The sequence below is a fragment of the Cibotium barometz genome, chromosome 18 (genome assembly GCF_041138505.1).
Source record: "Cibotium barometz isolate CiBa-2024 chromosome 18, ASM4113850v1, whole genome shotgun sequence".
NCBI lineage: Eukaryota > Viridiplantae > Streptophyta > Polypodiopsida > Cyatheales > Cibotiaceae > Cibotium > Cibotium barometz.
This window is the reverse complement of record NC_141063.1, coordinates 46,976,054-46,991,021: the sequence shown is the minus strand read 5'-3', so window position 1 is coordinate 46,991,021 and position 14,968 is coordinate 46,976,054. Positions and strand designations below refer to the sequence as shown.

Below are 14,968 nucleotides of genomic sequence, written 5' to 3'. Positions count from 1 at the left end.
TTTAAGTTTCCACTAACCTCAATAGACAATACAGATAACTAGCTTTACTTGAAGAGGGATGACAAAGAAAGAAGCATGGTGTACAATGAGTCCTGTTTGTGTCAGAAGCACCACATTGGTAGCACTACAGTGAATGACAAAGCAGATAGAGGTTAGCGTGAACTACTACCATCAGCTCACCTATTGAGCATGATCCAAAAGCGTCCTAACTACTGATGCCTATACACAAACGATAAAATTGTGCGTGCTTAATTTGATAGCATCCAGAGCAAATGACAACACCGATCAAATAGAAACAAGCCCCAAAAGACCATTACTAATATGTAACAGCCTAAGGCACATAACTGTCATCTCAAAGGAGCCACCTAGTCAAAAACCACCTTGGAATTATAGCAGGAACACAAAGGGATTAAGAAATCCTGGTGACACCTTATGAATCTATTATATAGCAATTATCAAAGCACTTGAGTTTGTCAGGAAGTCCTGCTCACACTCCGCAATTCTTGCAAATCTACTACATATCCACTTCTGCATGAATAATTAGCCTGCACAAATCATAGCCCCTCACAAAATGTACAAATGAATGCGGCCAGAGTGCTTGTTCTGCCTCAAAACATCGACCCCATTCATGCCCATCCTTACAGTAACTCACTACTGTACCTCCTTGGGCAAGGACCCTGCACATTTTGCAAAGACAACAATCCTATGGGGTAGTATACAGCCCAAATACAAGGGATATACAAAAGGCCAAGCAGGTTGCAAACAGTAACCACTTCTTCCACCAGCACAAATCACTTCATATGGACCTGCAAACTGCATCATCAGCCTTAACCTACTGCTGGACTGAGGGGTTCAGGGTCCAGAGATGGCTGCAAAGCCTTGATCTTCACACAATATCGCTTGTGCTCTGGTGTCCCCAACCCAGAGCTGGAGTCCAAACCATGTGTCTGCTGACACGACAGTCTGCCATCAGAATGGCCATGGCCGATGACATTCCCACACTTGCCACAAAGGAGTTTTGTCCGTAGTTGGTGAAGTCCCATTGACCCATTCGCATGGACATATGGAGCACACTTGAACTCATCCAGCTGCTTGAATCGGCTCTCATCTATGCTTAGAAACGAGATGCTTCCTTTCCGCAGAGTATTTGAGCCTATGCTTGATACCATCCGCTGGGAAGAGCTCAGGTTCAGAGGGTATCCACGGGCTCCACAACTGCAATAAAATCAAAAGTACATAACAGAGGCCCAAAACCAGCAACACCAACAAACCAAATATCATGGGTTTCAGAAAACTCTCTGAACCAAAGGATTATAAAAATTGATCGCAATCCAGGCATGGGCATAACCATGACACTGGTGGGATGGGTGAAGTTTGCGTACATACACCACACACACAAACACACGCTCACACACATGCTTGCACACATAGGCACACCCACACATGCACACTACACACATGCATGCATACACACACACACACACACACACACACACACACACACACACACACACACACAGATGCTTGATATGCTTCTTGAGTCACCTAACAAGACCGATGTTTTTAAGCTACTTTCTTTTCTCCTCATCCCTAGTTTTGCTCTGCTCAACAGTGGCCAAACCCTAACCCGGGATGAACAGTGTTTACTGTGGTTTGTTCATCAACACCAAACCTTGACCAAGGGTTAATTTACTTTAACACGAGCGTCCACACCATGCCCCTTCCGTGATTAATGTTTTCTCTACGAAACCCTAACCTGAAATGCTGATGACTTTGTTCTACTCATCCGCGGGCAAACCTTAACCCTAACCTTATCTAGGGTATTATTCAGCAACAGAAAAGGAGATCGTAGAACAGAAGAAGATAATACCTGTAAAGTACATCCCTTTCGCACATTACTAAAACAGGAAGTTTCTGCAGAGAAGAAAAACCAGGGAATCGAGAAGTCCCAAAAACACAGCGTAATCAGAAATCTGGAAACATAGAAGTAAAAATGATGGATTTAGGCTGCAAAACCATGGGTTAGCAATTTGTGGATCGATAATGGATAAGCGTTAGCAATCGCGAATTACTGGTGGATTAGGGTTAGCACTCATGGAGTAAGGTTAACAATCATAACCTACTGCTGGATTAGTGCAAGCAATGATGGATTAGGGTGAGCAATCAGACATGACATGCATTAAACAAACTACTCTGTACCTCAGCTTGTGTTGGATGGTGATGATGCCTAGAGACTAGAGTACTTTCTGCGTTCTCTACAAGAGGTCTGCAGATTTCCGTGAAGACTCCGAGATCCTGACGCGTGCAGAGATTCGGTTGAATGAAGGCGCTGCCGATGACAGGATGTTTTCTTATAACTGTTTTTCTGCACGCCTTCAATGGTCAAAGTGCCACTGGCCGACGGGGATTGGACCAATGTGATCTCTCCTTGACGTTGGCGGTCCGACGGGGATTGGACCAATGTGATCTCTCTTTGACGTTGGTGGCCGTCCTGCTTTTTGACAGTACCAAAACTGCTAATATTCAAGCTAAAAACACAAATTCTTGCCAAATTGATTTCGAGAGAATCAAGCCTATTGATGACAATTTCTATGATACACTATTTGGTCCTATCAATGGAGCCACATCCAATGCAATGCCGATATATGATCCACCAACGCATCAAATCCATGTTGCAAGTTGCAACTTGCCCTTGTGGACAAGAAATTTACACCCATATCAGATCTGATGTGTTAGATGATGCTTTGCCCACCTCAAAATCTATTACAACTGGTTCAAGCTGTTGGAGAATCATCGTCGGTGCTTGATGGAATTAGTAAACGCAACAGACTTCAAATCCGCTCCAACCTCCAAGTTAATCGGAATCCCATATTTTTTCCCATTTTTTACGACAGCTCGTCAAAAAGCAAGCCTGCTCCCTATGGCCTTCCTAAATTGCTCATGCCCTTTTTAGAGCATTTTAATCCATCAAAATGAATTTTTGCAATCCCCTTTCCACATTGGGTTACACAACAATGGGAAACGTAAGGCCATCTCTCTCCAAGAGTGGGAACATAAGGTCGTCTCTCTCCAAGGTGGGATTCCCACATCAATGTCTAACTTGACCCTAAATAGGTTGGCTATGTTTTTTTAATTAAAAATCTCCATAATAGGGATAATACATTCATGTACAACATTTCAATTTAAGTAGCCAACAAATTGTTGTTGTACTCTTCACTAGGCAAAACTTATTACATTTGTTCAACTTATTTGAGAAAGCAAAAAGAAGAGGTTCCTCACTTGACCATATACATGAGGCATATTTCATAGCATGCACATACAAAGCACACATAAGTTGTGTGACAATTATTTGTGCACTGGAAACAAAGGGTGATGGCCTTTTCACACTCCTTATGCCCAAGTTATTGTGACTTGAAAGAAAACTTTGTGTAAAGGAGAAATCAATCCCAACACTAAGATACCACCTAGTATACCTTTAATCATTATAGACATGTGTAAAGTGTGAGATGTCGCTTGGTAAGAACTCTTAGGGGCTTTACATAGTAGAGGAGGGTAAAACCGGATTCTAAGGTGGAAAACCCATGGGCGGGGAGATGGACATGGAGGAAGTATGTCTACCAAGTTGGGTATGTGAGATTTTTTGAAAAAAGTGAGATCCTTCACCTTTTCCAGCGGTTTGTAAAAACCCCCTTATATTACTAAGTAGATAAAAAAATACTAGGTCTATTAGATTCGTTCTTCGTACTTCTTTATAACTTCAAGGTGGATTTTATAGCTAAGCAGAAAGGTTTATAACTAAGCACATCCACCTTTCCCAATGGTGGTGCACGATTCTTTATTCTTCCTCATGCAAACCATGTGATTTAAGATATTGAACAAGAGACCTTGAAGGCATGATAGAAGCTAAGATGTCAATTTTAAGGAGGTAATGATGGAGTATGCTTGAAAATTTTAATGGCAATTAGATGCTAGCAGATAAGAAGTGGAGGCCATGTAAGATCATTTGTTTTCTAAAGCTAGCATAAAGATGAGGTATGCTTGAAAATTTTAATGGCAATTAGATGCTAGTAGATAAGAAGAGGAGGCCATGTAAGATCATTTGTTTTCTAAAGCTACCGTAAAATGTTTTATGCATATATTTTTGTAGAGCCATACAAGAAGTTACACTATTTTATAAAGTTTGAAGCCTATCAAGTCTTAATCTTGGTGAAATATTTTATGCTAGATCTATTTTTAACCTTTAAGGTCTAGACCATCATGAAAACATTTTGACAAAGTACATTAACACTTATTCCATGACCCATTGTTCTTTATTCCTTGACAATCCTCATCAAGAAATGCAACAACCTTTAAAATACACCCACACTCCAAAGCCATTGGAGGTCAATGTTCTAGGTAGAGAATCAATCAAGAGCATGTTAAAAGTAAATCCCTATCTAGGTAGCATTTTAAAAGTCTTTTTTTTTAGTAGAGATGCATTTGCTTTAAGCTCAACTCCTTACATCTTCTCAAGTAAGCAGACATCAAAATCAAGAGCATGTTAAAAGTAAATCCCTATCTAGGTAGCATTTTAAAAGTCTTTTTTTTAGTAGAGATGCATTTGCTTTAAGCTCAACTCCTTACATCTTCTCAAGTAAGCAGACATCAAAATCAATTTATGAGAAAAAATCAACAAAAGCAATCACCCTAAAGATTTAGGACACTTATTAATGTACATAGTCTTCTATCACATCTATTACATTTCTTATAGAGTCTCATGGATCTAGACAAAGACTTTAGTTTACATAAATTCTAAGAGGTTATTTTATGACATTAATGAATGTGTATTTCACCTTTTTTGCCATTGCATGTGGTTTACTCTACCCCCACTTATGTGGCTAAGTTGGTGAATTTTTTTCTTGACAACATGTCATTGAGTTTGGTTTTCAAACGAAAGGGGTTACATCGAGAACTTTAAAATTATAAGTGTCTTGAAGCAACAAAAATTGCATATATGTTTAAGAATCACAAAAATAAAGGCGCATAACCAACATAGAGGTAGATTATGAAGGTCTTAATAATATGGGTGCTAAATGTTTTTCAATTAATTAATTAGTATAAGCAAAGAGATTACCCTTGGATGCAGCCTTATGCTTTATTTTTATTTTATTAACAATAGGTTGTTAAGGGTGGTTTAGTAAGCCGATGTAGACGTTTCTAGAAAATGTGCCACTCGTTTGCCAGTCTGTGGAGATTATAAAAGGGGTGTGTGTGTGTGTGTGTGTGTGTGAGAGAGAGAGAGAGAGAGAGAGAGAGAGAGAGAGAGAGAGAGAGAGAGAATGTGTTGAGAGAGTTACGTTAGCGAGAGAGAGAATCAACTGTGTGTGAGAGAGAGATACGTTGCAAATATGTGCCGGCCTACTTGATTTTTTTAAATATATGTTTTGAAACCTTAGAAATTTCTAAGGTTTTAATTAATTAATCAAGTCCATTTTAGGGCCTGATTAATTAATTAATGTAATATGGGTGAATATGTAATAGAATTTAAAGACTTGAATGTGAAGACTCTTTCAAGTGTAGCACCCATTCAAATGAGTATTTTTATTGCAACTCTACAAAAGGGTACCAAAGGCATTTCATGCATGGTTTATATCAAGACTTTGTGAAATAGCATTTGATTGAAGGGTAGCATATCGTTTAGTCCATGGAGTTTATGTGACTTATATATGAGGTCATTTTTTTAAACTATAACCATTTAACTTTTACAGAACATAATTTAAGTAGAAATGATATGGGAAATGTTGCAATATCCTAAAGAGGATCTAACTTAAACGATTAATGTGTGATATATTCCATGTGTGAGGTGGTTTGATTTTTTTAAATCTTGTTAAGAAGTGTTCCTTGTCCTTTATAACACTATTGCTATTGTGCCTTGAATTATTGAGCATGCCTCTTTAGATAAGAAGTGTGTAATATATTCCATGTGTGAGGTGGTTTGATTTTTAAAATCTTGTTAAAAAGTGTTCCTTGTCCTTTATAATGCTAGTGCTATTGTGCCTTGAATTATTGAGCATGCCTCTTTAGATAACACTTTGGACACATTAAGAATGAGATTTATTCTTTTGCGTGTATGCGTAACTACAACAAAATGAGATTTATTATTTTGCGTGTATGCGTAACCACAACAAAAATCACTTGTTGCAACCTTATTCCTTTTGCAAGCTAAATTGTAAACTCTGGAGAAATTGAACAACTTCTAATTGTGACATATTTTCTACACTTGGGCCTTGACACTCATTGTTTTATATAATCCTTGAAAGCCTCACTTCTAAGAAATTCCGTGTGTCACCTAGGTGTAGACAAATAATTTTTAGATTACTATTTAACACCCTTGTTGTAAGTTAAATACATCAGTAGTAGCTAATAAATGATACACAACTAGAGAGGTGACGAATATAATTAGATTTATGTACATGGCTTTGTGAATATGTATACCATTATACTTTTAAGATGAATATTCAAACCCTTGTTGTAGTTAAACACATTGGTAATAAATGATACACATATTGAAAATGTGAAGACGATAAATATAACTATTTTTTGTAATGTCTTTTTTTCACTCACATGATATCATACATTCTTTATATAGACACCCTTGAGGTGTAGCCACATCTTTATGGAAACATTTAAGATGCTTTTCTTGATCTCATAGCAAGTATCTATGTATAAAATGACTGCACTCTCCCCCCTATACCTAGCAATCTCTAAGCGATGGTGGTATTGATGCTTGGCACCATGTGTACACACCAAATCATAGGTCTTGTAAAAAATCATTAAACCACTTTCTCTTAAATTTTCTATCTTCCTTCCCATCTTCTTCTCCATGCTCACGCATCATATTACATGCAGCCATGAAGACCAATCAAGACTTGATTTGTTGTCATGAAGTGAATGTTGTGTGCCTTTGGGATGTCCTTTGATGCTTGTACAAGACCTTGTCATCATCAAGCAAATGTTACACACTTTTCGGGATGTCCTTTGAACGATGTGCACAAGAACTTGGAGGACTTGAGATAGTTCTCTTATTCCTTTTTAGAGGGGACCATTTGTTCCTTGCATGAGTCCTTGATTGGGCGACAACAATCGAGTAAGGAACCCTCCTTGTCGTGAGCAGCTAGTGAGGGAACCTCCTCAACTTGCATTGGGTAGGTCACTTAGTTAATCAGTTTTGAGATGTCAAGCTCAACATGAGCTGACACTCATGATATACCTGGGTGACCGGTTCCGCCACTTACATCACTCGTGTGTTTGGTAGGATGCTAAGATGATAGATCTTCGCTAGTGATTCTACAGTTGGACTACACTAGTCCACCACTGAGTTATGGAAAACTTATCTTGCCAAGTCACTCACTTAGCGTGTTCACATTATGGACTGCATGTACATAGTACTTTAGTACTTATGTTGTATTTCCCTTATCTTTTTGTAGAACCTTTTTGTTGTAAAGAAGAAGAACTTTTTTCAGCCTCTCATCTTGTGTGTTCTCTTCTAGGATTTGTGTGAGTGTGTATGCTTGAAAGTGCTCAAGATCTCTTCCTCCCTGCATCTTTTCATGGTATCAGAGCCTGGTTCATGCTAAGAAGCTTAGCAATAAGCAAGAGAAGCACATGAAGCAGTACGAGGGTAAGAGCTTCACCTACTCTTCTCCCTTTGTGTTGGCTACTACACCCTTGTCAAGAGCTCTTCGGGAGGCACCGACAATGAACTCTGATTGAGGAGCTTTCTTCATGGGAGCGAAGCTGCAAGGCAACTATGTTGTTCCTTGGACTACATTTTTCTTCGCGAAAATGTGTTTCGGGCACGTCTTGACCTCCGTTTTTCAGTTTGTAGACGTTCGTGTGCATTACGAGTAAGTTTCGATTCTCTGGAGATTTCTGTTTTTGGAACTACAAGAAGGGAAATTGGTCGTGCAGACACTGTGTGTACTGCAAGGAGGTGTTAAAGTTGCCGTTGGGTGTATGTATGTAACTTGAGGTCACTGTTTGTGTGACAGTTTTGGTGCAGTATAGTACTCGTGTAGAGAATACAACAGTTTGTGCAGGACAAACAAGAGACTTGTTGTTTTTGGTGAGTTTGTGTTGCAGACAAGATGTCGAATGATGAAATTAACCAGATTATTGTAGAGAATCTTGACAAGAACAACTTTCATGCTTGGAGGTTTAGATTAACAAATTTTCTAATGGGAAAAGACTGTTAGGACTACATTGAAGGTGAACATGAAGCGGCACCTGAGATACTTGAGATTAATCCAACTGTTGCATATGTAAAAAATACAAGGATTGGAATCAAGAAGCAAGGAAATTCATGTATTAGCTTTCTATTAGTATACAAGACACCATGATTGGGCATATACAGGATAACAAGTCACCCAAGAAGCTATGGGACACCTTGGTGAAGCTATATAAAACTAACAGTACCAAGGCACGAAAGATTCAGTTGAAGAATGAGCTTCATACTGTGGAGAAGAAAAACATGTCCGTGAATGATTATGCCTCGAAGATCAAGGGCATTGTGTAATCCCTTCCATCTATTGGTGTTTCTGTTGATGATGATGATAAGGTGGAAGTATGTCTATGTGGTCTCGGGCCACAATACAAGGCATTCAAGACATCTATTTAGACTCGGGAGAACATTCCCAACCTTACAGATTTGGTGTCAATGTTGATCATTGAAGAAAAGAGTTTGGGTGAAGACCACTCTTCATAAAACAAAGGAAATTTGAAGTAACAGGCCTTCTACACAAGTTTAGGTAGAGGACGAGGCTGTGACTAAGGTGGTGGCTGAACATGTAATCAAAATTATGGTTAGCAACAACAGTCCAATGAATCACAACAACACACAAGTGGAAGAGGCCAATTTAGAGGCAAGTGGAGTCAAAGAGGTCGTGGAAATTGGAAAAGATAGCAAAATGATACACGAGGCTGTTTTTATTGTGGCAAATCTAGGCATGTGTAGGCAGATTGCTATAAGAAGCAAAATGACATGAGAAGTGGAAAATGGCAGCAAAATAATTATGCGTCCTCTAGCCAAAGTAATGAGAGGACAATGAAAGATTGTTTGTTATGCGACATGTGCCTAATGTTGTGTCAAAAAATGATGTATCCGCATGCAATGATGATGTATGGTATGTGTATTCAGGTGCTTCAAACCACATGACTAGTCATGGCGAGTGGTTCACGGATATGAAAAATCTTGAAAAGCTGGGTTTGTTGAAACATGGTATGATACTACTCATCCAAGTGCCCATGCTGGAAACGTGCCATTGTCTATGTAGAACGGTAAGGTGAAGCATCTTACAAATGTACTTTATGTTCAAAAGAATCTGGTTTCTATTGACCAGATGATTAAGCAGGGTTTGCATGTATGCTTTAACCCTGATGGTTGTTATATCGAAGACTTTAAAGACAAGTGCAGGTTGGTTGCAAAAGGTAATAGAGTGGGTAGAGTGTTTATACTAAATGTAAATATGCCTAAAGGAAAAGCTATAAAGTTTGCACAGGGTTCAAGAGTTGTTGCACACATTTGGCATAAGAGAATTGGGCATGTAGATGTGCAAATAATGAAGTCTATGCATACTAAAGAAATCGTGGCAAGGCTATCTAAGTTTAAAGTTGATGGTATGCAGAAAGTATGTGAAGCATGTCAATTTGGAAAGTAGACAAAGCATGTATTTCCACATGACAAAAATGTGAGCAAAAATGTACTAGATGTTGTACATTCAGATGTATGGGGTCCTGCAAAAACTATGTCTATGGGGGTGGCTGCAGGTACTAAGTAACATTCATTGATGATGACCACACGAGAAAAGTGTGGGTGCATTTCAAGAAGGAGAAGAGTGAAGTTTTCACTCATTTTCAGAATTTCAAAGTGATGGCTAAAAATCAAACAGGGAAGCATGTGAAGTGCCTAAGGTCAGATGAAGGGGGAGAGTACTTCTCTAGTGAGTTCTCTGATTTACTTCTCCAATAGTATTCAAAGACAATTTACATGTAGATACATTCCACAACAAAATGGAGTTATTGAGCGGAAAAACATGCACATTGCAGAGATAGCACGAGCAGTGAGAGAAGAATATGCTACATAGCTATTGGGTTGAAGCTCTTTCTACAGCAGTTTATATCATGAACATGACTCCTACTATAGCCATATATGATGTAATTCTAGAAGATAAATTTAGTGGCAAGAAACCTACTTTATCTCACTCCAAAGTTTTTAGATGTATTGCCTATGTGCATGTGCCAGATGAGTTGCGTACGAAGCTGGATCCAAAGGTAGAAAAATGTGTGTTTATTGGATATTCCCTTGAGAAAAAGGGATATAGATGCTATAACCCTACTACATGTGAGTTGAGGGTAAGCAGAGACGTGTTTTTGATGAAATGAGTAGCTGATATGTTGCTCTGAGAAAGATGCTATTGGGATTGATGTAACTAGAAATGTGATTGCATAGAATTCAACAATCACAGTCATTGAGTGGACCTCGAGAGTCCTCTTGTGTTGGGTTTGTTGATAGACCATGGAGTGGCAAGCTTCGTCAAAATACCAATCCTAAAAATGTAATTGCTACATCACGAAAAGGCAAAGAGAAGGTTGATGAGCCTCTTGGTATGCCTGACATATCTACAGGGCGTTCTTATGTTGATGGAGAGTGTAGTGGCCCAAAACGGAGCCTTGATGATGAGAGTGACGAGCTTGGGATCCCAGCTATTTTAGGACACCTGGTGTAAGAAAGACAAGAGAAGCTGTAAAAATTCAAAATAGTGATCATGGACAACAAAGCAGGTCAGGGAGACTCAGAAAACCTGTTAATAGGTTGACATATGATGGTTATGTCACTCATCATTATGCATATATGGCTAAAGTTGTGCAAGATGTTGAACCCACATGTTTTGAAGAAGTTGTTGGGAATTTAGATTGGGAGAAAGCCATGGATGAAGACATGGCTGCATTGGATGCAAATGAGACTTGGGACTTGGTGCCATTTCCTGAGGACAAGAAGACTATTGGATGCAAGTGGGTGTACAAAATAAAGCATAACTCAGATGAAAGTATTAACAAGTATAAAGCAAGATTGATTACCAAAGGCTATTGTCATGAGAATATATTTTAAGTCCTCTTTAAGAATATTATTTTTCCCTCTTGAGTAATTGTTACCATATTATAGTAGTGATGTGTGTGAACACACTTAGGACCGCCGGGGCACTTTTTCCCTCACTAGGAGGTTTTTTCCCCCGTGCATTGTATATACGCCCATTATCTTCTAGGGCTTGTTATCTTTCATTTTTGGCACTCATAATACACTACTGTGTTGTGCTCAAGCTTCCTCATCTTCTTGAAGTTGTGTGTGCATTCCTGCAACCCTAATTCCAACAATTGGTATCAGAGCAGGCTTCCTCCTCCCGGGCAGCATCACCGGCACCTGCCGCTTCATCTACTCCGATTGCGACGAGGTTTCACGAGCGTCTGCAGGTTAGTATATGCCGTGGGAGAGCCCATAGGGCGTGTTCGTTTCAGAATTTTGATCTGAAGTCATTTCGCCCTCCGTTTTTGCATTCCAAGTACTGCGCAGGCAAAATCGTCCTACTGTGCAGATTTTCTGTCAAGATTAAAATCTGCAGGACAGGTGCCCATTCGTCTGTTTTGGGCTGTGCTACATAGCACAGGTCGATTTTATACAGGTTTACCTCTTACAGACAGCATTTACATCTAGTAGTACAGTCATTGGCCATGGCTGACAACAATGATGTATTCCGCATGTTGGCTGCTGAGGATAAGTTGGATGGCACCAACTATCCATTGTGGGCATATATGATGCGACATGTATTGGTAGCAAAAGGGTTATGGAACATTGTGCAGGGTATTGATGCACGTCCTATTGTGGCTGGGAATGCTACAAATACATCAGAAACAGGTACTGTTGATGATGGTGCAGGCATAAGTGCTGTAGCAGCTGTTCGAGAACCACCACTTTCAGCAGAGCAGATTCGTTGGGATGGTAGAGATGCGCAGGCTCATGCCTTGATTGCGCTGTCTGTCAAACGTACCATTATCCCACATATTCGCTCCTGCAGGACTTCTAAGGATGCTTGGGATGTACTTGCCACATTGTATCAGGCAAGAAATGAGGCTCGTGTTGCTTATCTCCGAAAACAGTTGGAGAGTGAGCATATGAACGAAGGTGATTCTATGGATAGCTTTTTGACAAAGATCAAGGATTTCAAAGAGCAGCTCATTTCTGCAGATGAAATCCTGTCAGACAGTTCACTTGTGCAGACTGTTTTGAATGGTCTACCAGATTCTTATCAGGGTTTTGCTTCCACTCTTCGCTTGATGATGAAAGGCAATCCCAATGCCTTATCATTTGAGGAGTTAGTTTCTGTTTTGCTGCAAGAAGACCAGTCAAGGCAAAACAGGAATATTATGCGTGTCGCAGATCAAGCTTTCGTTGCTAGTCAGAGAAGCGGGAAAGGTAAAGCTGGCTTTTCTTCTAGTAAGCAGAAATCTGCAAATGCTGCGCAACCAAAGAAGGAAGACAAAGATGAGAAGAAGGGTGACAAACAGAAGACATTTTGCAAGTACTGTAAGGGAAATGATCATGTCATCAAAGCGTGTCCTAAGCTAGCTGCGAAAGAGGCTAAGAAGAAAGAGGCTGGTATGGCTGTTGCAGATGCCTCTCCTTCTAACAATGAATCTGCTAATGTTGTGCTAGATACAGAATGGGCATTCAATGCGCAGTGCAGTTATGACCCATCTTTGCATGACACATGTATGTCTGCAGTAGATTCAGATGTATGGTACTTTGACAGTGGTGCCACTAAGCATATCACCTCGCAGCGCAGTTTATTCACTTTCCTTGAGTCTGCTCCCACAGGGAATACTGTCACTTGTGCCAATAACTCCTCTTATCCCGTTGAAGGAGTTGGACAGATTGTGCTGAATGTTGCAAATGGCAACACCTTTACACTTTTCGATGCATTGTATGTGCCAGGGATCAAAAAGAATCTGCTGTCAGTCTCCGCATTTGCCAAAACAGGTTTGGTTGTAAAATTTGTGGATGACAGATGTACTGTTCATGATCTCTCTTGTGGTGACATCATTGTAGCATCTGGTTCACTATGTCGAGGGCTGTATAAGCTCAATATGGATGGCAAATGTGTAGAGGATTCAGCATGTGCTATTATGGATACGCAGGCTATTTCAAATGCAAAACTGTGGCATGCACGTTTTGGTCATCTGAATTTTGCAAGTTTGCTGCGCCTGCAGAAATCTGAAATGGTGTCTTCTTTGCCTAAGCTTGAGGCACCTGTCAAGCATGTTTGTGAGGGCTGCATATTGGGTAAAATGCAGCGTGCTTCCTTTCCCAAAGATGGATCAGTGAGAGCTGAACGCAGATTGCAGCTTGTTCACAGTGATGTTTGTGGTCCCATGCAAACTCCATCATTTGGAAACTACCTTTACTTCGTGACTTTCATTGATGATTTTACCAGGCATGCATGGGTATATCCTTTGAAGGCAAAGTCCGAAGTGTTTTTGTGCTTCAAACAGTTTTTGGTTATGGCTGAAAATGTGTCAGAAAGTAAGATGGGCACCCTCCGTTCAGATCGAGGGGGGGAGTATATGTCTTCAGAATTTAATGCATTTCTGGCTGAGCGTGGGATAAAACACCAATGTACAGTGCCGTATACACCACAGCAAAATGGTGTGGCTGAGAGAAAAAACAGGTCTCTCATGGAAATGGCAAGATGTATGGTTAAGAGTCAAAGTCTACCACATGGTTTTTGGCTTGAGGCTGTCATGTGTGCCACTTATGTACTAAACAGGTGTCCCACCAAAGCATTACAGGTTGTCACTCCATATGAGGCTTGGCATAGCCGCAAGCCATCTGTTGGCCATTTACGTGTTTTTGGTTGCCTGGCATATGCATTAGTGCCTGTGCAACATCGCAGAAAATTGGATGACAAAGCTGTCAAATGTATTTTTGTTGGATATAGTGCTGAGAGCAAAGGCTATCGTTTGTATCATCCACAGACAAAGCGCATTTTGGTTAGCCGTGATGTTGTATTTGTGGAAGATGCAGTTCAGCCCTTGGTTTCATGTACTAAGGAGACAGATATCAGCTCACGTGATGTCTATGATACATTGTTGCCTCTTTTCAGTGGTGCACAGTCAAGTGCAATACCTCATGAGGCAGTTTTTCAGCCTATGCAGGTTTTAAATGATGGCACAGATCAGCCTATATCTGATGCAGATGTGCATGATGCACTTGAGGATGAGAGACAAGAGATTGAGGGCTCTAGGAATATGCCTAGATGGCTGGTGCAGACTTTGCGTGACAGCAAGTTGGATGCCCCTTTGTCTAGTCGCACTCGTTCTGGCTCTCATGGTGCCTCTTATGCGTCAGATTGTTATGCATTGGCTGTTTCTAGTATGTGCGATGAAAGTGAGCCTGTTTCATTTGATGAGGCACAAAGTTCAGAAAATTGGATGGCTGCTATGCAAGCAGAATACGATGCTATTATGAAGAATGGTACATGGTCTTTATGTGACTTGCCCCCTGGCAAGAAGGCCATTGGCACTAAGTGGGTTTACAAATTGAAGCGTAAGCCTGATGGCACAGTGGATCGCCATAAGGCTAGGCTTGTTGCAAAAGGTTATGCTCAAGAGAAGGGCATTGATTTTGATGAGACTTTTGCTCCCACATGTCGTATGACCACTGTTCGTAGCATCTGTGCATTAGCAGCTCATAATGGTTGGAATGTACATCAGCTGGACATAAAGACTGCGTTCTTAAATGGAGATTTGCATGAGGAGGTGTATGTATCGCAGCCTCGTGGTTTTGTTCAAAGAGGGCAGGAAAACAAAGTGTGCAGGTTAAAAAAGGCTTTATATGGTTTAAAGCAAGCTCCACGAGCTTGGTATGAAAAAATACATG

The 14,968-nt window shown here is 40.2% G+C and overlaps 1 protein-coding gene across 2 annotated transcripts; it reads right to left on the bottom strand.

Annotated features, from left to right (window-relative positions):
* Positions 1–409: 409 nt before the first annotated feature.
* On the bottom strand, positions 410–2,381 carry LOC147629410 (uncharacterized protein At4g08330, chloroplastic-like). Of its 2 annotated transcripts, none has more exons than XM_086812682.1 (3): positions 2,200–2,381; positions 1,871–1,914; positions 410–1,215 (listed from the first exon to the last, which is right to left on the bottom strand). In XM_086812682.1, exons 2-3 carry the CDS (start codon positions 1,894–1,896, stop codon positions 828–830), a joined length of 414 nt encoding a protein of 137 aa, XP_086668808.1. In that variant the 5' UTR covers positions 1,897–1,914; positions 2,200–2,381; the 3' UTR covers positions 410–827. The 2 variants fall into 2 exon arrangements, with proteins under 2 accessions (XP_086668808.1, XP_086668807.1); XM_086812681.1 differs by having other exon boundaries at positions 1,871–1,973; positions 2,200–2,378.
* Positions 2,382–14,968: the final 12,587 nt, after the last annotated feature.